Genomic DNA, 25,978 nt, shown 5'->3' on the forward strand with positions numbered 1-25,978 from the left:
GGCCACTCGATCGAGTACCCTACGCGTTTCTCAGCACTGTCCAGTTTTCGTAAAACGGTCATAACTCACTCGTTTCTTGGTCGTTTTGGGCGTGTGACCTATCGTTAGAATCGTAAAAGAACAAGCAATCACCTCCAATTGTAATCGCATCAAAATCATTTATGCATCTCAAGTTATAACAATTTAAAGACAACTTTGTTATAATCAGACGACATAATTATCTGATTTTCTCTTTCAAACAACTTAAACATAAAAAAAGCGAATAAAAGTGACTCAATACTTGTAAAACCACTATCCCTAACCACATGTTACGACCTACCAAAAGCCAAACAATAACATTTATCATGCTCATATAACATTCAACTTATCACTCATGTACTACCGCATACCTTAACTTTATAACTTTTCGTAAAACAAAACATACTCATACAATTACAAATCCTATTTCCATGTTACTAATACAACAATATTACAAATCCACTTCGTCACCTAAACATATTCATAATCACGAAATTCATATGTTCATGCAATTGCCACTTCATCTTTTCCAATCAATTCATCTAGTTCAATCACATTCTTCATCTAACAAGTGCATATGATACAACAGTAGACAATTATACGAACTTATTATATATCTTTACGCAAACAAAATTACGTAAAATCATATCACACCCCCTAATCACATGTTGCTAGTATATCCCCATTATAAATCATCCATCCTGCAACATCATTATTCATCACATATTATCATATATGAACTACTCCCTTTTTCTACCACATCGTTCATCCTTCTCATATACTTTTCCAACAATTCAAAACAACATTTTAAACCAACTATCATGCAATTCATGTATTCAATCAACGACAAATACAATCATATCATCATCATCCTTCACTACACATCTCATATCCTCCACATGCATGCATGCATCCATCGATTCATACAACATCTTACTATATAAATACACAACACACAAGGTAAACACATAGCGATCCCGACTCATATCCCATGTGACCGGTTCAAAATTGTAGGGTGAGTTCGCGACTTTAGGACGTCTCCCAAGCCTTTGCATTAGCTCCTACAACTTTTACCCCGGGTTCATTTTAATTTGACTCCCTATATTCATTAGGTTCATTGGTTACAGGTTTCAGGATCGTCGCTCTGATACCATTTTGTAACACCCCCATACTCCAGTGCCTTACCAGGACCACTTAAGGCAAGGAAGTGCTACCATCTCGGTTACCCGAGGCAATGATAATCATAAGACAATAAAGAAACGTACTTTAAAAGTAAATATAATTTAATTGATTACATGTCTCAAACAAAACTGTTAAATGAAATACAAAGTACTCAAACGGTTCACTGATAAAACTATCAAAGCTACTAGATATCGTCTGACACAGCGGAAGACTTCTAACTGCCACGTGATAACTCATCCCAGCTATCTCATGCGCATCAATCATACCTGCTCAATAACTGCTCACCACCCCCGAATGGATCACCACAGTTTTTAAAACATTTAAACAGGGTCAGTACTAATTACACAAAAACAATGCCACAACGAAACAAGTACACAAACAGTTCAAACAGCTCAACACAACCCTAGTCTCCATCTCCAATCTCCACACAACTGACTACACTCTAAAGTGTGTAGCCCTGCCAGAGTACCCATCGCAACAGGTTACTCCTCGCGCCGATGGGGACCGCAGCCGTTCCCACCTAAGCCCCGCTCATCTCCATCGAGCGATAAACCCATGTTCATTAATGTGCACATCCCTCCTGTGGCGGGTTTCACGGGAGGCGAATCAAGGGCGTGAAGCCACTCCCGCAAGTGACTCCACTCAGCCAGGGACGCACCCCGAAGAACACAGACAGATAAACAGTAATCACAATACAACCTCAACAACCGTCTGAAACAATCAACAATATGAAATCACAACCGTCTGAATCAATCAACAATCACTAACTACAACACAATCTCCATACACATCATGTAATTAATACTTAATAGGGAAACCCTACCTGGAATGCAATACAGTCAGACGATCTCAACAGCTGTTATCAAAAAGCCTCATCTACGAATCCTCCTCCTAACATAACATCACATATATCACTAACCACACAAAACTAACACAAATCCCAAATTCCCAAAATTAAGGTTTAACAAGACTTAATTAAATATAACAAATTCGGTACGTAGATCTTACCCTTGACGCAAGGATCACAAAAATGTAAAGAAAGATGAATTCCGACCTTCCAAGCTCCGGGATTTGTCAATAATACGACGAATGAGAAGTACGTAGGTTGAAATCTCTTTTTCAAAGTAATTAGGTTTGTAAAAGCGTATTATGAAAGTGACGGAAGTATTTATATACTAATTCACATTATTAACAAAACCCGACAAAACATTACCCGTAAACCGGGCTACTCGATCGAGTAACTGACGTACTCGATCGAGTGCCGCCTACTCGATCGAGTACCAAGGCTACTCGATCGAGTACCCTACATGTCAGAAACTATTTTAAATTGCAAAACACCCTTACTCGACAGAGTAAGGCCCACTCGATAGAGTACCCAGAGACTCATAAAACCGTAGTATTACATTTATGATGACACTCGAGATCGTCGATGATTGAATATAATCACCAGCGAATGGTTGTCAACTTTGGTGAAGGAAATTCTAGCTTGACTAAATTGTAACTTTAGTTTTTTAATCTCACATTTTTAATAGTGATAGATTTTTTTTGCGGATGTTTTTAATATATATATATATATATATATATATATATATATATATATATATATATATATATATATATATAGGAATGTGATCATGTGAGAATACGCTATCTTTTTTAGGATTGAGGATTACGTTACAATATCAGAGGTTCTTCAATACAATATCACAGGTTACTCGATAAAATATCACTCAAAAAAACACTTGTGCAAAAAAAAAAATCAAAAAAAAAAAAAATTAACAAAGGTCTGATTTTTCGTGATATTGTATTCACGAATCCTCAATCCTCAAATATTTAGGAGTTCTAGCCGGATCTTGACTCTATATATATGAATGGGATCATGTAAGTATACCTCATATATTTGAGGATTGAGGATTAATGTAGGCTGTTCGATCAGAGAGATCCAATGGCTTGAGACTCACGCGTGTTTTTAAGGGCAAGTTAGTAATTCTGTCTAATTATATAATACACGACATAAGCTTTCTCCTTCATTTTTTTCTCATCCATTTCTCTCTCTAACTTCTCTCATACCAAAACTCTCTGATTTCTCTGAATCACTCACGCGTGACATGATCGATGTTCGTCTCCCCGTTCTCTTCTTCGTCTCATTCTATTTTCCATCAACAAAATTTATTATTGTCTTGCAATCGTAATCTCGGGTTTGTTTCAATTTACTTCCTCTTTTGATTTTGTTAACAATTGATTGTTTAGGATGATAATATTTTCTCGTAAGAATTCTTGATGCAATTTTGTTGTCATTCTCAATTTTATAGCAACTCATTGTGATATTCATGCTTTAACTGTTGTCTACCTTAAATCTAGGTTTAATTAGGTTCTCATGTGATTTATTGATCGCCTCGCTTATAAATCTAGGTTTAATTCTTCTTTTAGGAATTTGTTATAACTTTACTATTTTTTGCTTGATTTATGTTCAATTGCACCTGTTTCTATGATTTTTTTTGTTTTCGAATCATATTTTCGATTAGAATATTTTATATTGTTCGGTTGTTAATTGATTGCAACTTTTCTTCAGTCAGTTCCTATTTCTAATTTCCCTGAATTATGTGTGCACTACTTGAAATTTTTTGTCTTCTTGTTCTCCTCTTACTCTCCTCCAACTTTCAATCAACAACTTCATTATTTCCTGATTGCAATCTCACGTTTTCAATCTGTCTTTGAATGCTTTTCTGAGCACTCAATCTGGAATTAGATTGTGGTAATTGTCGGAGCTGCGGTACTAAAATCGATTGGTGTGAATATAAATATGTGAAAAAGAAGTTAATAATAGCGAGCGAAATGGTTTACTGGTGTGATATTGTATAGTATAACCCGTGATATTGTTTAGTATAATCTGTGATATTGTTTAATTTGGTTTGTGATGAAGATTGAATGACTTTTTACAAGTTTTATTTTGTGCCAAATATTGAACTAGATGGCGGTGTTATAGATAGATGTAAGGTGATTGGAGTGTGTATTTATAGTCTGGCCTCTTTGAATTTATGATATTCATACGTTAATTTTTGTGATGAAATTGCAGATTCTCATCAGCATGGTGGGCATATACATTTGGTAACAGGAGCAGCTATAGCGAAAATCCGATGCTCAAATGAAGTGACAAGCAAGGTCACTCAAGCCATGGCAATCATTCTTTCTGCTATATCTAAACTCACTGTAACTTCACTTCTTGTAACAACTTTGCTCCAGGCATTTGTATCCCGAAACCTGTTCCTTAGCGACGTTTCAATAGCCATCAGTGACATACCTCCTCAACCACACAAAAGGTGGTTTTCTCTGAGAAATATCAGCTCAGATGCTAAAGACATCAAAAATTACATGCAGTTTGAAAGTAGTGAAAGCAAAGACGATTTTGAAGCGTCAACTTAGCGGCCTTTTTAAGCATTGTTGCTAGTTACATTTGTGGAAAACAAAGTTTAAGTGCTTCACAAACACAGAGCAAGTGAAGTCCCCATTGTCATAAAGACATCGAGATCAAGGCCAATAGTTTGCATATGTTACATGTATATGTTGTTATGAAGGTTGAAATAATTTTTTTTTGGGAGTTTGCGAATAGTGTATTGATTCCATTTTTTTTATATTATTAAATAAACAATATATGTTTCCTAAAGTATTTCATTTTTCGGTATATAATATCACACGATTGTTTTAACAATTTCACAAGTTGTAGTAAACAATATCACACTTAATTACTAACAATATCACCTTTCATGGCACAATATCAAATAAATGATCACTTTGAAAACAATATCACACTATTAGTTTAACAATATCACAAGATTGGATAAACAATATCAATGCACGCTTTATAAGAAACAATATCAAATGATTTGGTAAACAATATCACACTAGTGGCTTAATAATATCACAACACATGGTAAACAATATCATGCTTATTGTGTTAATAATATCAAATAATTTGGTAAACAATATCAACTTATTGTGTTAATAATATCACACTCTCCTATTAACAATATCATAGATTTATATTTATTTGCTATTGAGAAACAATATCACGGCATATAAGATAAAATATCATTGCTGATTCTAAACAATATCACAAATACCAGCAGCAATATTAATTTATGACAACTACATTAGATTACTATCCTTCCAAAATTACATCAATAAATGCATATTCAATAAAAGTTTCCTGTCAACACAATATGAGGAAGAAAATAAAGTCAAAATCATCACCAAGAATGACTTAGACTGTAGGATTTGAACCTACATCTATGTACAATATTGCACACTGCTCTACCGTTGAGCTAATAGCCTTTAAAGAACCATTTTAGTAAACATTGCACATTACTCCAAAAATAAATTAACCTAGAGAAAAAAAAAACAGAGACGAGGCTAAAACAATCACTTTTGTTATGCTATGTGCTCTTACGAACGACTTGAACCCATACCTCTACGCTAATTATTTGGCTATATCCAGCAAGTGTAGCTTCCCATTCCACATAAAACAAAAGGATCTGCAAGAGTATTATCACTGCTTCCCAAAGACATAAATCTTTATTTCATAATCACAAACAAATTCAAAGTAAGCAAGGGAACTTTAACCAGTCAAATCTGTGTTGGCTGTATGAAAGGATACTATGAACACTAGTTTGCTGCCAATCATCATCGCAAAATCTTCAAGAAGCACAACAAATACTAGAATTCCGCAGACTCAAAAACTTATGGGCATGCCTTCTTCCAGGATCTGTCTGTTGACTTTGATGACTCTCTGAGTGGCAGACAGATGACCTCAACTTCAGATATACAAATACAAGTATGAGAATCAGAGCTAAGCAACTAAAATTAGGCCATGGGTCATCGTACAGTTCATACACCACATTGTAATTCTTTTCCGTTATGTTTAATATGGATACCTCTTGCATCTCACATGAGCTAACATATCTTCACAATCATAATTCAATGAATCAGACATCGTATATTCGGCCTCTTTCACTTCATTTTCATTGCGAAGATTCAACGAAAAGGAGGCCATGTGGGACTTGAACCCACATCTATGTACAAGATCACACATTGCTCTATCAATGAACTAATAGACTTTAGTTTTTGAACTCAGGAGCCCATTTTTTTGAAGGAAATAATTTTCTGAACTGTTGATACGAAACCAGAATTCCCTCAGAATGTACCAGTATTTAATGGAAATTAATTGCTCAATTTCAGTGGATTATAGGCTACGCTAGCTGTGTTCATAGACAGTTTTGAGTGATGGAATGTTCCAACAAATAATTTCTGCATCACAAAGACAATACAACTTTGCATTGTCCAGATTTATCAAATGCTAACACCAACATCTTGGCTCCACATCACAAAATTAAGAAGAGAGGGATAAACCTGAGTAGGGGCACCAGGTGGAAGCATAAACAAGACCACCAACCTTCACAACCAGTATATAAAAATATCACAACTACATACATTTCCATTAAACGTCAAAACTATTGCATAAAATTAGGGTTTACCTTCGAAAATCTTCTGATCAGACATTAGATTATTGCAGACATAAGAAATTACAAAAGATCTGGTGAGTGCTGTGACGATGTACTTCGTCGCCAGTGTTGTAAGCTTCGCACTGAAAAATGCGTCGATTCAAAATTAAAGGCAAATCGGAAAATGAGAATGTAAATAAACGGTTCGATTAGCAATTTGAGAGTGATGAAACTCGAAATTGATTAAATTCTTGGATGATACAAATAATAATTCTTCGACATTTTGATTTAATTCTATTAAATTCATCTAATTCAACATACATACAATAATTTCAAACAAAATCAATAAGTATAATCAATTTAATACTACATAAGTTGAAATAAAAATCGCAAAAATGAAAGAAAACGAGTAACGAATGTACCTCAACGATTTTTGAGAGAATTCTAGTGATATTAATGAATCTAGTGAACGAATAAATGTAGAATGTTTAAACGCAGTTGAAATCATCTTTGAATTTTTAGGTTTTTGCGGATTTTAGCTAGATTTTAGAGAGGATTTGTGATTATTTTTGTTTAAAATGTTTTCAACTGATTTTGGTAATGTTTTTAGAGAGAGAAAATCGCGTCTAATTTTGGGGTTTTAGGGGGTTTTGTTTGTCAATTTTTCTTCTGATATTGTTTTGTTTATGGTGTGATATTCCATCCTTTACTCAATTCACAAATATGTAGTAGTTCTCACCGGATCCTGACTCTCTCTCTCTCTCTCTATATATATATATATATATATATATATATATATATATATATATATATAGATTTAGGATCCGGTGAGAACGAACACTCGGTGAGAACGGTGAGAACGACCTTTATAATAAAAACTCACGCGCGTCCTTAGTTTCTCACAACCAAACTTATTTATCATCTTCTCCCAATCACTATTTCCTCAAACCCAAATCCCCCAATTGCCACCTACCACCCTGTCGTCGTCTCCGGCGACGATCGAAATAACTCCGGCGATGAATCAACTTCTCTAAGCCTTTTCCTGACACTCGATACTACAAACCTCGACGCCGCAATCACCAGGCACGTGCACTTGACAGCTGTCGGCATCAACCATCATCGTGCATCTCTGAAATCTCAAATCGTCGTCACGAACTTCCCTGATGTCGGCTCAACTCCTTGGAATCCATTCAACATTTCCAACCGTCAATTTGATCAGAAGCACCGTCTTCATTCTCATCTTGATCGGCCTTCTCTTCTTCTCCATCCATGTCTTCTCTGTAACTCCTCTTCTTTATTTGTTCTCTTTTAAATTTGATCGATTAATAAAATTAGGGTTTGTTGAATTGTAGTATGTATCTGAACTTTTCGATTGTTATTGCTTTTGTGATTTTGCAGGTTATTAAGTATGAGACTGTTATTAATTCACGAGTCTGATCCTTATTTCAACTATGTGTTACGCAGGTTTGATCTATATTTTAATCTTTTTGTTTCCTTTTGTTTGTTTTCAATGATTTTAGCTATTTTGATTAAGGTGTAGCTTAGGTGCTGGGTTGACAATTTGTTGACGTTTCCATGGATATCTGATTCGGCTCAAATGTTCGTTGTTGAGTAATTTGTTTGGTGATTGTGGAATAATGAGATTAAACGTTCCGCAATTTTGAATTGTTGCTTCTTATTAATGCAGATTCTTGTAGATATAGAAATTGACACATTGCTTAGCAAAAAATCAATTCTTCTTGGTTATTCATGTTTACACAAGCTGAAAGAAAAATGCCAAAGCAATATGGTATTTAAGTCAAACCCCCTAAGATTAGTAAATTATTTTAAATATCCTCCAGTTAACAACAAGTTTTGCTTATTAGCAAGTAACATTGGCTTGTTATATATACAAAAAGAGTTACTACGCACAGTAATTTTTTTTTAACCCGAACGGATTCCGCTCTAAGTAATAGAGTAAATTAACTGGTACTTTCTGGCTTCTGCCCATGTTCTTCCTGTTTTCTTGCCATTATTATGTTATGGAAATAGAAAGATTTACCTTCAGGTTGAATGGTTGATACTTCAGTCAAACTTCTTAGAAAAGCAAAGAAAATTCGAAATTTTTCCGTAAAAAAACATTACATTAATAATCAGACATTAATGTTAATGTGAAATGATATGTTTTCTGATGTTAACCTGTAATGTGAAGTTCGGAAATAATCAGACATTAATGTCTTGGAATCAGATTAGCACAAATTCTACTGTTTTGTAGTAAATCATCGACTTAATATCATATCGTAAACCGGCTGTACAAAAACAACTCCAAATATATGGTCCATGCTGCAACATTTCCGGCCATGTCTATGCTATTTCAATTCATGTATGTATAGTATAGTATGTATGTCTTCTTCGATAATAGTGGGATCGAATACCGACTTTGCAGAGTAACATGAAACGTTCATGTGTGCGCGCTAAAATGTTGGTATAGTATAGTACTCCCTCTGTCCCGGTCATTTGTTGTCCTTTTCCATTTTGGGGTGTCTCAGTCATTTGTTGTCCTTTCTATTTTAAGAATGAACTTGATGAGTAATTTGATCATTCACGCTCAATTTGTTCCACTAGTCATTTAGTTATTGGTCCTCTCCTCTTTCCTTGGTCTTTGTGCCAAAACCAAAGGACAACAAATGACCGGGACGGAGGGAGTATGTAGCTACAGACATATATACACGACCTTTGGATACACTCTCATTCTAATTTCACTTCCTTGTTTTATGACCATCTATCTAACATTGATTATCAAATATACGGACGGACTACCTAATTAATTAACTACGGGAGAAAATACCCTCATACTTACGTACTCTTGCAAAAATATTAATATGAAATATTACTTACTATTGGGTGGATACTCATTGTGATTTTCTTACTATAGATAGATAATTCATTCATTTTTGTAACATACAGATGCATATGTGGGGGCACGGATCACAATATCGTAAAGGACTTGAATCACTAAGAGGAACACAACCAACAGCCATGCTTAGGTTACCTTGCTACTGTTGCGCACTGGGATGTCGTAACAACATAGATCACCCACGAGCCAAGCCTTTGAAGGACTTCCGAACTCTCCAAACACACTACAAAAGAAAGCATGGAATCAAGCCTTTTGCTTGTAGGAAATGTGGGAAAGCATTTGCAGTTAGAGGTGATTGGAGGACTCATGAGAAGAATTGTGGCAAGTTATGGTATTGCACTTGTGGTTCCGATTTTTTCCTGTACACAAAACTCATGTCCCCTCACAAGATGACGCGTCACTTATCTTGTACGCCAAACACATGTCCCCTCACAAGATGCACTCGAAGCACGTGAATGAACTCGTACAAGGAATCATTGAGGGTGAAACCCGTGTACTCGCTGCTTCCATGACTATGGAGGAGATATTTAAAGGGACCAAGGAATTTACGGAGGAGGTTTTTGATAAAGTGCAGTTGGAATTGAACCAATTTGGTTTGAAAATTTATAATGCTAATGTTAAGCAGCTTGTTGATGTTCCGGGTCACGAATATTTTTCTTATTTGGGTTAGAAGACTCAGATGGATGCTGCTAATCAGGCTAAGATAGATGTGTCTGAAGCAAGAATGAAAGGAGAGATTGTTATGTGAAGTTAAGACACTTCATTTTGAGGATTGCTGATGATATTTTCATGTGCTTCACTAATAAATTTGTCAATTGAATTCGTCAAGTAGTGGTTGAGTATTTCCTTGTCCAATCATTTGTTTACCTTTAATTAAGATGACGCTCACAAAGAATAAGAAAGTGTACCTAGGATCGGAAAAAGTATACCTAGGATCGGAAAAAGTGTAACTACATTATTGTAAAGTGTATCTAAAATTTATGTGAAAAAATGTATCTATTTCATTATGCAAAAAAAAAAAAAGCGTATATGACATTTGATTAAAAAAAACAGTTAGTCTTGCTGAAGACGGGTCGGAGCAAGTGACGGGTAATGTCACTCACAAAACGGATAGGGGGGACAAGGTGGGGGCACCCCCATGTGCTTTCCTCTCTCCTCTATTTGGGTCATTTGTGAGAGGAAATGGTATCCGTCACTCCAAACTGACGGATACGTGCCGTCTTCAATGAGATTTTGTGTAAAAAAATTCTGTCAAAAAATTGTACCTATGCTATCAAAAAGTGTATCTACATTCTTTAAAAAATGTACATAGAATGAAAGTCAAAAGTGTACCTAGGATAAAAAAAAAGTGTATATAGAATTCACTTAAAAATTATACCTAGAATAAAAAAGTGTATGTACATTCTTAAAATGTGTATATAGAATTTTGGTAAAGTGTACCTACTTTAGTTAAAAGTGTATATGAGATTTGGGGAAAAAAAAGTGTATCTACATTCTTAAAATGCGTATATAAAATTTTGGTAAAAAGTGTACCTGCTTTAGTTAAAAGTGTAAATGAGATAAGAAAAAAAAAAATGGTGTATCTACATTCTTAAAATGCGTATATAGAATTTTGGTAAAAAGTGTACCTACTTTAGTTAAAAGTTTATATGAGATTTGGTAAAAAAAAAAAATGGTATATCTACATTCTTAAAATGCGTATATAGAATTTTGGTAAAAAGTGTACCTGCTTTAGTAAAAAGTGTATATGAGATTTGGTAAAAAAAAAAAAATGGTGTATCTACATTCTTAAAATGCTTATGAGACTTGTTCTATACGTGTATCTAATTCACGTATTTGTTTATCTAGAATAATATTTAATGTATCTAGATAATTCGTATTTCTTATATCTCGCATGGAAAAAATGTATCTAGCATGGGAAAAATGTATCTAGAATACATGTAAAAAAGTGTATCCACCATAGTATAAAAATGTATTTGAGATTTGGTAAAAAAAAAAAAAATGTATCTACATCGTCAAAAACTGTATCTACACAGTAAAAAAATGTATCTAAAATTATGGAAAAAAAAAAGTGTATCTACGATATGTTTTAATGAGATTTTGGTTTTTTTTTTTAAAAAAAAGTGTATCCAACATACACGTTTTTTCTTGAAATATATACACTTTAAACTATCGTAGGTACGCTTTTTACATGAATTCTATATACACCTTTTAAGAGTATAGTTACACTTTTTTTCTTCCTAGGTACACTTTTTACCTGAAAATTTATACACACTTTTTGACAATGTAGATATAGTTTTTACATGAATCATATATACACACTATTTCTTTAAGAATATAAATACACTTTTTTTCTATCCAAAATACACTTTCTAAGAGATATAATTGAGAGATACCGTACACAATAAAGTTTGGTAGATACACCTAGAAATCCATTTAGTTACATCAAAATGCCTGCTAATCAATAAGTAAAATTCAATCAATGACTTTAATCAACCACCTGTACAACATTAATTAAACAAATAAAGAAAAAAACTAAATTAATCAAAACCATCAAAGTTCAATCCAGAAGTAAGTCAAATCAAAAAGTAAAAAAAGAATTGAAGTGAGTAACAGTACTGAATGGGGATCGAAAATCATTTGATGATTTGAAGTTGAAAACCATCGTCTTCATGGATATTATTGGAAAATATTACAACTGAAAATATGTACAAGTCCTCAACCAGCACAAACTTAACGATATTCATATTCACCTCACCATAGCCAAGAAATAGATGAATAGAAATGGAGAATCGTCCAAAATTAGAATTCGTGATTGTGATTATCAGAATTACAAATTTTCGGCAACGGGATCGGAAAAGAAGGATAGGGCGAGTTTAGGGAAGTTAGTTTCTGCTTGTGTGATCTGCCGTGACCGTCGATGGAAATGACCGTCCATGACGACAACTACGCGGGACCCAGACGACATCACCTGGCCCATCTGACAATACCGATAACATCACTTGCTACCTAAACCACCCCTGTCCAACGCCGAGCAGCCGCTGACACCTGTAAATAAAAGTTAAAGCCGGAGTGACGCTTGAGAAGAGTAGTGAAAGAAGGGCGAGAAAAGGAGGGGTCGTGGTAGCCGGAGTGACGTCATTGGTGGCGCCGGTGCGATCGCCTGCCGGAGTTGTTATCGTCGGTGTGACGGCACCGGTGACACGATTTTTGTGGTATAATGATAAGGAGGGACATAAAAGAGGGGTCGACGACGATGGGTTTGGTCGGAGCTCCGGCAATTATATGGTGGGAATTGCGAGATTTTCCGACGAAAGTCTTGTCGGAGCTCCGGCGTCGGGGCTTCTAGGTGGAAATTGGAATGTGGCAGCCGGCAGGTGTAAATTAGTAAATGATGGAGGAAAGGGTGGCCTGCGTGTATCTAGAGATTGTTTTAATTTTAATCTCAGCCTTTCATATTAGTTTAATCAAATGGTAGATATGCGTTCTCACCGTTCTCACCGAGTGGTCGTTTGCACCGGATCTTGCCCCTATCCGGATCCTAAATCTATATATATATATATATATATATATATATATATATATATATATATATATATATATATATATATATATACATACATACATACATACATACATACATATATATATATATACATATATAGATACATATATATATTCATTATTGTTAATGTGTAGTGAATTTATTAAAATTGATATTAACAACAAATTACAAATGTGACTAAGGCAAGTTTAGTGTAAATATATTATTCTCTATATATTTAATTAAGTTGGATAAAAGGTAAATCTATATTTTCCTTGTGATTTGAATACTTTGAATACTAATGAGATAGGATGCATTTGATTTTATTGTCTTATTATTGCTTTGATGACAAGATGGCAAAACTGCATTGTATATACCTATCAATTTTCAATAATCTATTTATATTAATTTTCTTAATATAATTACTTATATTTTATTGCAAAAAAACATAATACCAACGAGTAACATAATATATTTTTTTCTTTGAATTTCCAATGTGATAATGTGTATTATTTTATCTATTTACTCATGTCATTTAAATTGTTTTTATTTGATTAAACGTTACAACTGTTAAGAGAAAATTGAGTGAATAATATTTCAAGTCTTAAATATCATCATTATTTCCAAACTAAAAAAATAGAAGAATATAAAATATGGTTAATACTACTTATTATTTTTATAATTAATACGAAGTATCATCATTTTAATAAAGTTAGACTAACAAATATAACATTTTGACATTGAGCAAAAATGGTATCATTTGTATACAAAAGTAATGAGAATGAGAACAACAAAATAATAAGGTAAAATTAAAAAAAACATTATTAAAGAATGATGTGAATATCAAGCTACTACAAAAAGTAATAAAAAAATTGCGCGAGCAAACATCTATACAAAAACATGAAAAGCCTAAATTGAGTAGTTATTACTAGAATGAAACATGGCGGCACTACATTTACATGTTAGATCAATTTTTTATTTTTTACTAAAAAAAGATGTAAAAATAGAAAATGAAAGGGTTATTTCATAACAATAATCCATCCTATTGGTGGTCTGCAATAATCACTCCATCCTATCGATAATCACAATTAAATCCAACCTAAGCACCATACCTTCTAATAACGAATCGGCTGATTTTTTTTTTAAGTTTATGTTGGAATATTTGATAGTTTTTGGACAACCTATGTAACACCCACCATTTTAATAAATCTCATTTATTTGATTTTCATTAAAGAGGTTTGTTTTTATTTCTTTTTATACTAATTTTGGTTTAATGTTTTACTTAACACCATTTTTATTAATTCTAGTCCTATTTTATAAATGTACTGACTTTTAATTATATGTCACATTTTTATAAAATGGGAAAACGATTCTGGTCCATCGCCTTTTTGAATAGTGTTAATAGTAATTTTAATACAAAGCATTTTATACACTTTGTATTTATTAAAACTTATGAGATAATATTTGCATCATCCCTTTTATTTATTCTTATTTAAAATGGGAAACTATTTTTTTTTGGTTGTTTAAACAACTATTTTGACCAATCAACTTAAAACTTTTAAGAAGCTTTATTTCTTTTTAGTCTCTTATAAATACTACTAGATTCATTAGGGTTTCATTCAAACAAAAACAAAAAAAAAAACAAATTCCTGCTGCTACGTTACGTTTCATTCTCTGCCAAAAAAAAATTACGTACGTGCCCGCCTTCTTGCTTCTTTATTTCCATTTACAAATTATTCTACGTACGTGCTTGCCTTCTTGCTTCTTTATTTGAATCGACCTTCCCTCATCATCCGTTCATCCTATTCTAAGGGTTTGTAGAGGAAATATTGAAGCCTAGCATATGTGGATTCGGATTCGTAACAAGGTAACTTCGACGTTACTCGGTATTACATCGATTTAATTGTTGTAGTTGTATGTATTATTGATTTTTTAATGTTTTATGATGATTTATTGATACATATGATTTTCGAAACCTTTACTTTTTGATCTTTTTATATCCATAATTTATTTTGACTATGGAGTCGTTTGGTTGCCTCGATAAAACGTAAGCATTGGGAAATCCCATGAATTGAAAAATCAAGACTTGTTTGGTTGACATATTTTTTGTAAAATGGAGGAATTCTAACTTCCTAGGAACTTCCAATGCCTACATAATGGGGGAATTGGCTTACCTAACCCCCCCTAGGTAATTGAAAGTTTCGGTGGAATTAGATTCCTACATTGATAACCAAACAAGTTTTCTCAAATCACATGAATTCAATGTAGGAACTTAATTCCTATGAATTAGCATTTCCTAGGAAAATCTAATGCCTTCATGAACCAAACGACTCCTATGTATAATTTTATTTTACCAATAGGGTATTTATTTTGGTTGATTTACAAGTTTTATGATCAAATCGATTGTTTTGATATTAGGATTTTAATAATTCATTTTTATAATTTAAACTGATGTAAATTATTTTTTCTGGAATTAATAGTTGATTTTAAGATACCATGAATTTTCGTGGTAATTCTTTTGGAGTTTTAGTAATTACTTCATAATTTAAAGTAGCGATGCAGTTTTTGCGATTATAGCGATTCTGTTCGGTTTTAATTATGTTAAAAATACTAAATTAAATCATTAATTCACGAGATTTTAATATGTGGCAAAGACATGGAGTATTAGGTTGTTTATAAATTTATAGGTCTTCAATCATTATTTTCGATTTATGGTGTATTTTACAAGTTTGATGAAAACCGTTGTTAAATCTGTCAAATATGTTCGAATTTGCAAAAGTGTAAAGAATAGACTCCAGTTATTTTTAAGTCTAGAATCTACACAAAACGTTTCATAAATTTTCAATGTACGGTTTGTTCAGAAACAATTATTTATTAACAGCTCGCCTGTAAATTGCGAATCTGTCATCAGTCAAAAGAATATTTCGTAAACTGATTTTTTCTTATTATCCAATGGCTAATATTTTTCTCACAGAAATTTTATAATGTCTAGTTATGTTTATAATTTTGCCTTGCCTTAAAATATTTTCTAAAAGTAGATTTATGAACTGAAACATTTTGGATGTCGTTTTCTGACAGTTTCTAAAAATCAATTTTTAGACCCCTGATACTTTCGTAAAATAAAGTTGGTCCAAAAATGAAAGTTGTAGCTAAAAACTACAGGAAACCATGAAAATTAGTCTTGCATCATTTTGATTTTTCTGTAATTAATTATGAATTTTACAATATTATTGTTCAGTTTTATAGACTAATATAGAACTCCGTCTCACTAAAGCCTAAGTAATAAGTCTTTACTAAAGTACCTTAAGTCAAAGGATGGTCTTTAAAGTTTAATTTCAGTAACTTAATTTATGTAAAGTCCTTGAATAAATTTTATACCTTTGGATTTAAGTTTAAGTTTTCTAATTCGAATAAAATAAAAGTGTAGTTCACTTACGAACCATTTGAAGAATATACTATATCACTTGGGATTTTAAGTTTAGAATAATGAAAGTAAAGGCAGAGAATAATAAACTAAGACATACGGGTTCTGTGGACAGCGGGCCGCCCACGGGGGCGCTTGGTGAAGGTCGGAAAAACAAGCGTTTGCATTTTGTAAGGAGTCGCCACCAATTTTTATGGGAAATTGGAACCGTTCGAATACCTCGTGTCATGTCAAGACACAAAGTAGTGACATGAACACTAAGCAATCGTTACCCTTAGCATTCTATGTCTAGAATGACTCTCGTGGATGCCAATGAACACGGGTGCTCACGGAGATCTGGAGTAAGGGGTGAGGGTACGTATTAGGAAGCTATTTTGATCGAACACCTAATCCCGCCCGCCTCGATAGCGGCCTCTACTAATGATTAGGGAAGTTATTCGTACTTGATATATCGTCGGCTATATGCATGCAATGCAACATCCAAGTTTTAATCCTAGCATGTGAGAATTAATACTAAGTCGGTTGACACGTAATTTAGCATACAATTGGGTCGAAGTAGGATTTAATGTTGATTTACATGTGAAAGCATACAAATGATAAAAGAAATACAATAACTATAAATTACAATAACGAAAATTACATTAATTACAACGGAATAGGCGATTTATGTCGAAAATACCTTTAAAACGGATAATTTGAGAAAACGAATAAAAGAATGAAGTCAAATAAATTAACGAACAGGAATTAGAGTGATATTACGGATAATAGTGAATTAATATGTAAACTAATTAAACTATGTCAAGACAGAAACGGAGTTCGTGGACGAAATCATCTGAACAGTAGCGCAGAGAGATCGCCCTCTGGAAAAAGCGCAGCCGATTCTTTGCGTCTGTTTCCAAGGGTGAGTTCTGGTAATGAAGCGAATCGCAAATCGTTAATGTTAATTGTTAATTTTAAGGATTGATCAGATTATTTGACTCGGATGGAAGTGATTAACAGGTTAATTACATGTGAATGATGGTCATGAAAGTGATAAACATGAATGAGACGATGCAAACGGATTATTTACATGAAATTATGATGAAAACATAATGAGTCCTCTATTGAAATAAGTCAATTAGGCTAAATATGACGGATATACAACGAATATGCGAAGAACATGCGAATAAACAGATGAAAATTATATCAATGACGAATTCGAAAACTCAATATGAACAAATCGAATCCCTACAACCCGGATTGAATTTAATGACGAAAACCCGCAAATATGAATTATAAGGGATTTAAGTCGGATTTATGACGATTAAAGCATGCTAATGAATGATGAATTATATGATACAATATGCATGTGAATTATCAGTGACGATTATATCAAAGGATTAACGGACGAACAAATAACAAATAAAAAGAAAGCGAATTACAGAGGACGAGGAAGAAGAAAAGAAGCGAATCTGCGCGGCCCTCACGAAGAGGCGCGGCGAGAATGCGCTCCTTCGAAGAGGCGCGGCGATTCTTTGCGTCTTTTCTCGACGTCTGTCTCACTGAAATCCGTAAAAGCGAGTTTTAAAGCACGGTTTTAGAAATCGGTTTTAACGGTGTTTTCGACATAAATCTTACAACGATGATTCAATAAATAAAATACAATAAATAACTAAGGATTATACACCCTCAGACTTACATGTTGACGAAACGAGAAGGACTAAGATATCGACTAGTGAATGCTCGACGCGAATGCAAAGAGAGTGCCCTCGTAAGAGGAAAACGATTGATTAATTAAGTTGATTGAGTGTAGTTGGTCAAATTGGTCGGTCATGCAACGGAGAGGTCGGGTACCGGAAGGATCCGAGCTTACGTGGTCGGAAGTCCAAGCACGTAGGCGCCAATTAGTAAGAACAAAGTCTAGAATGCAAAGGGAGAAGAGAAGGGCGGACACTCGCGTGAGAAATATGAGGAGCGAAGGCTCCTATTTATACTAATCACACGGAGGAAGTATGGTAAGACTATGATACGGAAGGAAAGATCCGGAAATAACCGACTTAGGTTAAAACACGGAAACTTGGACAAAAAGAAAGTCCTGGGAAAAGGCGCAGCAGGTGCTGCGTCCCTTGGAAGAGGCGCAACACTTGCTGCGTCCTTTCCCGGGTAGGTTCCTCTGTGCGTAGAAAACGCGTTTGACAGCCTGTCGTATTTTAGGCATAACTTTCTCTACAAGACTCGGAATAAGGTGATTTCGGTGGCGTTGGAAAGCTAAAAGAAAGATCTAGAACTTTATGTGAAATAGGCCTGACCCAAAAAAGTTGTTATGACCTCGTAAAACGGGCCTAAATTTCGGGTTGTCATTTTGACTAAATGAAATGCAAATTTTGTAATGTAAACTTTTAGTTTAGCCTAATGAAGTGACATGTGACTCAAAATGAGACATAATCTAAACATTTTATGACATCCTAACCTTAGGTAGACAAGCACATTGCTTTGACTCGGGATTTGACGGTTTTAGGAAATGAAGACGGTTTTTGACCCGGACACCAAATGTACTCTAATTACTGCCAAAACGACCGTATCGGCGCGTAGATGACAACTAAGAGGTAGACATTAATGTTTGAGCAATAACTTTAAGATAAACTTACGAACTGTCACAAATCGTTCCGCGTAGCAAACATGCGGCCCAATCATCACCGGGTGGTTTGCGAGGGGTGCAGAAATGAGGTATCTACAGAGCCCCCACTTTGACTGAGGCTTGGACAAGGCGAAAGTCAAAGTATAGCCATCAGGTCAATCGAAGATTACAACCTGACGACTATGGCGACGCGAGGCGGCTCAAGGGGTCTGAACCAAGGACCTGTCGTCGGGAACATTTTAGAGTCTGTCGACTATCGGGGAGGGTCGTTTAAAGTCCATTAGACTACGTAAGGAAGCTCGCCAGCCATAAGAAGAGACCATACCTGAGACTTCTTTCTCGAGATGCTTCTGGAGGTGCATAGAAGCTAAGGTTAAGCGTAGGAGCTAAGGGTAAGACCTAAAAGTTATGTAAGGATTTGTGCTAGGGTGTGGGGCCCTAAAGGAAAGCATCGACGGGAAGGAGGTCAAATATAAGTTCAACTTAAGGGGTAACCAAGGTTTAGGTGTAGGAACTCTAAGAAAAGGTGATCCTAAAGGAATATGATCCTAAAGGGAAAAGGTGATCCTAAAGGAATATGATCCTAAAGGGAAAAAGGTGATCCTAAAGGAATATGATCCTAAGGGGAAAAGTGTATGAACTCTAGGGAGTTTGGGAACCTAAAAGAAGCTAGGTGTGTGAACCTGGGTATATGAACCTAAAAGGACGGCTGGTATAGGAACCTAAAGGCTTGTGAACCTAAAGGAATTGGGATCCTAAGGTTAAGTTTAGGAACTTACTGGGTTACTAATTCTTATTTTGGATACATGCATCCAAGCTTTCTATGGTATGGGAACTCCAAAAGGATTTATGGGTTTATGAACCTAAGGATGTTGGTGTGGGATCTAAGAATCTAGGGGTAAGAATCCTAACTTTGGGTTTACGAACCTAAGGAAGGAGGCTCTGGTTTGGGAACTTCTGGAGAACAACACCATTGCCGAACTCTGTGAGGAAACAATAATATTGAGGGTAGCAGGACGTCGGTAGAAACTGCTGGGGGAATCTGCTTGCGTCGGTCTCAAGCGAACTCTGGCAAAAACTTGAGGTTGAATCTGCTTGCGTCGGTCTCAAGCGAACTCTTGTTGGGGAATATATTGACGATTAGGAACATCTTGATCGCCATGGAAGAAATCTTGAGTGAGCAATACTGCAAAATACTGCTGCGCTGGGGATAAATATTTTGACGACTAGGAACATCTTGATCGTCATGGAAGAAATCTTGAGTGAGTAATACTGCAAAATACTGCTGCGCTGGGGAGAATGAAGACTTGGGTGAAGCCCCTAGTCGGAGCGAGCACTGCTTCTGATACTTACCTGCATGGATATTAGCCACACAAGAATGCAATCTAGTATATGCACGTAAGCGGTTATCACATGGACCTTGAATGAGGAAACACATAGGTTTTGCAAAAGTTGTTTCTTTTTAAAAGTCGTTTAAAACTTGTGTAAAGGAAATTTGTCGTTTGTAATGCGTTATGTATATTCAATGGGCTTTAGACATAGGACTTGACACGACATAGACCTTATATGGACGCGACGCGAAATGTAGACTTAGCCTGGACTGACGCGACACCAACTTAGATTTGACGTGACACACGGATGACTCTAACAGACTTTGCTTAAGCATGCGCAACTCCTAGCCAAATATGGGTGATAATGCGTATCGGTTCCAAAGGTAGAATAATTGAGAGAATGATGAAGGCATATAAAGGCAAGGCTTGAGCCATGGATCAGTTGTCTAATAGGACTTCTTTCACCACCGTTTGATGTAAAAGAGACCCCTCTTGAGGCACGATAACTTGGAGAATTGATCTAAGGCCTTTATCATTGTCCGGACCGAGTACTAGCTAGACTTAGAGGAAGAAAGGAAAGGTGGCATCTTGGAAGAGAAGCCCCCAGGATGAGAAGATGACTCTGGACTTTTGGTAAAAAGGGAGACTGGGCGACAATAAGGAGCCCCCAGTATAGAGGTGTTGGTTGCGGAAGGGATGTTAATTGAGGTTGGAAGGTTGAAAATTGGGATGGTTGATAATTGAGGTTGAGAGTTGATAATTGAGATTGAAAGTTGGGATGGTTGTGTCCTTGAGGACTGCCTACGTATTCACGTGAAGTGAAATCAAACCAAATCGTAGTTCTGAGGTTTGGTTAATTTTGTTTGGGTGTTGTGGTTGTATCCTTCTTGTGTAAGAAAAGACTGCCTACGTATCCACCTGAAAAGGTAAAATCAAACCAGATCGTAGTTCAGGTGTGTGCCTAAGCTATGTTGTTAGGACCTTAAAGTGCATGGGTCACAAGGGTAATATTCCTTTGGTGACTCGAAGAATCGATTTGAGATAACTCCCTCTGATCATAGACCAAAGAGGTATAATTAAGTTTGTAAAAATTTCCTTGTCATGTGAGCACACCTAAAAGTGGACCCTAAGGATAATATGGGTATGCCCCATTCTAGCTAGCAAAGTATTTGAAGACTCCGTGTATGGGTCAAGGTGAAACTGGATTGGATATTTGGAATGTGGAGCTCGGTAATAAGAGGCTTTGATGAACAAATCTCTGGAGCTTTGATTTTGTGGAGTTAAAGCTCGATGGGATTATGGCTTGTAATGTGGCTTGGAAATGGAGTCTCTTGGCTTGATGTAGCCTGAGCACATAAAGGGTAGGTTGAAATGACGTGGGTTCAAATTTCCATGTCTTGGCCCTAAAGGATGGGTATACTTGACGAGCTTTAGAGGATTCTCAAAATTCCTAACTATCTCCCTATAACGGTCTCGAGAAGGACTTAGGGTGTGTGATGTGTGAAAGGCTAAGTGAGGGTGCTAGTTGACCATCTTGATTGATGTCTTGATTCTACCTAGACTTCAGCAGTATTCCGTACAATATTGTTCTTGATTCAGACTCAGATTCTTGGTCTGTTGGTCTGGAATATATTCCGGATTTTTGCTCAGATTTTTGATTCGGGTTTTTGAAGATAACGTTGTCTTTGGATATTGACATTGACTTGCTCGATTGAGCCTTTGTCTTATTTTGACTCTTTTGTGTTGGACATTGATCTTGGTCATTTCTCTTGATTGAGCCTTTATCTTTGATCACGGCTCGTATCATCTTGGACTTCTTGTTACCATGGATTTGGGTCAAACTAGCACCTTTTGATGTGAAACGGGTTGGTCTTTTAGTAACACGGGTTGTTTATTGTGGGAAATGGGCTTGCCTTCTGTCATGGATCGTTAACAAGGGAGATGGTCTGGATTCATCCTAGAATCTCTAGAGATAGGCTCGTCCTAAATTAGGGTTATATTGTGGTTTCTATTGCCAGACATGGAATAGGTAAGAGAAATGAACACGGAGTTTCAGGTCCTCTACAACTTGGAATGGAACATCATATAAGTGCCCTCACATTGACTTGGCATGCGTTGTTGTTCATTTTAAATTGTCTCAAACCAATTCTTGTTGTCACAGGAAATGGTAAAGGAAGAGGTATGATAGAATATATGGATGAAAAATTGTACTTTTATTGAATTGAATAATGAATGTATATAGACTCGAGAAGATATGTGACTCGTGGGACAGCCCCCAGGTTGTCACTAGAAATGGAAATTGACACGAAGAAAGTTACTAGAACAAATATGAGATAGAAAGCCTAGGACTCGGACTCGGACTTTGACTCGATCCTAGAACTAGACTTGTAATCATCGGCCCATGCTTGAACATTTTCCCTTCCAGCAACTGGCTTCGGCATCTGACTTTGAGCATTCACCCATTTGAGCACCTCGTCCTCATCATTGGGAACAGTGGAAGGGTAATAGTCAAGAAAAGTTTCTTGATAAGTGGTATATCCATGAGGATTGCCTAAGCTACCTTGTGGGTTAAAAGTTGAGAGGGACAACTTCCCGTTTTCGATCATATCCTGAATGACGTGTTTTAATTTGTAACATTTCTCTGTATCATGCCCTTTGCCTCTATGGTATTCACAGTAGGCGTTCTCATCCCAGAACTTGGACTTCCTTTCGGGTTCGGAAGTAGGTCCTATAGGCTTCAACATTCGTCGCTCCATGAGTCTCTGAAGGGCATCGGTGTATGTAATACCAAGGTTGGTAAATTTCCTAGGAGGTGTGCCTTTATTTTCGGAAGCCTTTGTAAATGACCTTGGAGGGTTGTTAGGAATAGATCGTTCACTAGTTACTTTCTCCTTAAGACTGTCAAATTGAGGGTTTGTCTGAACACTTTTCATCTTGAAAGATTGGGTCTCAAGCTTCTTACCCATTTCAGTAAATTGATTCTCCATCTTGGAAAGTCGAGAATTTAGGCTATCAATAGCTCCCTCTATTTTGGAAAATTTATTGTCAAAGGCCCTGGAAAGCATGAGCATTCCATTTTGGATATCGTCGTCTTCAAGCACGTTGATTTCTTTGTCATCACGAGGATCGAGGAGATAAGAACAATCCAGGAATGATTCTTCATCATGTTTAGTGATATTGGACCCAAGAGGGTCGGTCTTCTTGGATTGGCCGACAGAAGGTGGCTTAGGAAGCTTGCCCTCTTCGATCATATCTTGGATGGTGTGTTTCAAAAGAAAACACTCTTCAATATCATGGCCTCTACCTTGGTAATATAAGCAGTATTTGTTGCCCTTCCAGAGGTTCACCTGTTTCTCTAATGGTGGATCCGGAGTCGGTCCTATTGGATGTAGCTTACCTTGGGCAGAAAGTCTCTTCAAAGCATCGGCATAACACATGCCTAAATCGGTAAGCACCCTTTGATGCCTCCCAGGTTTCGTTTCAGCTGTTTTTGGCTTTCTAGGACGATGATTATTGCAAGAGGCAAGCTTTGGACGACCTAGACTAGAGGTTTCTCTAGGTGGGATGTTCTTTTCCACCATTCCATTTTCAAGGGAGAGGACGCGAATGCTCAAATTTTCCATTGCAGCTTGAACTCGTAGGACCATGGCATAAACGTCCTGGAGAGACATGGTGATTGTGGCTTGAACCGCTTCGTGATCTTGCTGATTGACGGAACTTGTTGGATTCCTACTCGACAGAAATGACGCGCATTACACTCGGTTCGACATGAGATCACGCATACCAAGGCAAAAAATAAGGAAGGGACAAAATGACACATCTAGACTTGACTTGTGAATTCATGAAATGTCGTGAGCGACTTCTCGTGTTTGAATTCACGGTGCTTGACTTTGACCTTTAGACTCGAGTGTTGACTTTGACGGAGTGACCCTTATATGATTGACCCTATTGACGGGATTGATGACACATGTTGATTCTGGACTCGAGGTTTGCTTATAGGTGTTAAGAACACTGTTGTAGTTTAGACTCAAATATGAGGCCCATTGAGACTCGTGTGCTGAGCCTTGGAACGTGTGACTCGAGTGTTTAGATCCTAACTGAATTGGGGTAGGGGGGTCCATAATGACGGCGTGACGCCTTAGGACTTGACTTGAATTTTGAAAAGACCCAAAATGTAAAGGAAGACGGGTTCATGACTCGACGGAGTTCCGACTAGGACATAGTCCGTTTGAACTTTGACTCTAACTTAGCCCAATTGAATTTACATATTTACATTTACATGGTTTGAAAACATTTTGATTAAAACATTCTTTTTGGTGTATTTTTTTTTTCGGACCTTTTTTGTTTTTTTTTTTTTTCGTTTTTTTTTTGTTTTGCACATGTTTTGAAATGGGTTTTAGGCCCGAAGTTTGACAAGACAAATGGACAGAGTTTTAACCGGATTTTGCGCTAATCAAATGGCCTATTTCGAAATTTTTGATTTAAGAAAAGGGTTTTTGATTTTTGAAAAATGGTCATGGTTTAGAAATGGTGATCACGTAAGGTATACACATTTATACAAGCATTATAACGGGATGCTGAGTGCATTTAGAAGGGTTTTGGTTTGAAGGGTGGGTTGCCATACCGAACAATCAAACCCGAAATCTGTGGAGAGGCTCGTACCAAACAAGAGTAAGGCCGATTCCTAGTCCATTTCCTCAAGTAGTGAAAGTCCTTGATACAAACAAGAGTAAGTACCATGGTATGGATGACGTCAATCGCTATCCATCCTTAGGCCCAAATAAGAATTAGGACCGTTTAGACGGGACGATTGGTCGAATGGGTTGGGTTGGGCCTAGGAAGGCCGAATTAAACGGTCTAGGAAGACCGAGTTATGAAAACCGACAATTGTCTTGTACAAACTATTCCCTAACCTTGTTCAAGTTTCACCCTTGGCTACACGTAAGTGTATTATCCCCAGCGAGTCGCCAAACGTGGACAATGGCCGCCACGGGGCGCTTGGTGAAGGTCGGAAAAACAAGCGTTTGCATTTTGTAAGGAGTCGCCACCAATTTTTATGGGAAATTGGAACCGTTCGAATACCTCGTGTCATGTCAAGACACAAAGTAGTGACATGAACACTAAGCAATCGTTACCCTTAGCATTCTATGTCTAGAATGACTCTCGTGGATGCCAATGAACACGGGTGCTCACGGAGATCTGGAGTAAGGGGTGAGGGTACGTATTAGGAAGCTATTTTGATCGAACACCTAATCCCGCCCGCCTCGATAGCGGCCTCTACTAATGATTAGGGAAGTTATTCGTACTTGATATATCGTCGGCTATATGCATGCAATGCAACATCCAAGTTTTAATCCTAGCATGTGAGAATTAATACTAAGTCGGTTGACACGTAATTTAGCATACAATTGGGTCGAAGTAGGATTTAATGTTGATTTACATGTGAAAGCATACAAATGATAAAAGAA

The 25,978-nt window shown here is 36.2% G+C and overlaps 1 protein-coding gene and 1 long non-coding RNA gene across 2 annotated transcripts; both read left to right on the forward strand.

Annotated features, from left to right (window-relative positions):
• Positions 1–4,128: 4,128 nt before the first annotated feature.
• On the forward strand, positions 4,129–4,623 carry LOC141588253 (S-type anion channel SLAH3-like). The gene is made up of 2 exons (XM_074409704.1): positions 4,129–4,192; positions 4,277–4,623. The coding sequence occupies exons 1-2, from the start codon at positions 4,129–4,131 to the stop codon at positions 4,621–4,623; spliced, it is 411 nt and encodes a 136-aa protein (XP_074265805.1).
• A 2,973-nt stretch (positions 4,624–7,596) lies between these two features.
• LOC141586895 (uncharacterized) lies at positions 7,597–10,436 on the forward strand. Its single transcript, XR_012519649.1, has 3 exons — positions 7,597–7,978; positions 8,097–8,162; positions 9,645–10,436. It is a non-coding gene; the product is annotated as an uncharacterized LOC141586895 (long non-coding RNA).
• Positions 10,437–25,978: the final 15,542 nt, after the last annotated feature.

Source organism: Silene latifolia, chromosome 6 (genome assembly GCF_048544455.1).
Source record: "Silene latifolia isolate original U9 population chromosome 6, ASM4854445v1, whole genome shotgun sequence".
Lineage (NCBI taxonomy): Eukaryota > Viridiplantae > Streptophyta > Magnoliopsida > Caryophyllales > Caryophyllaceae > Silene > Silene latifolia.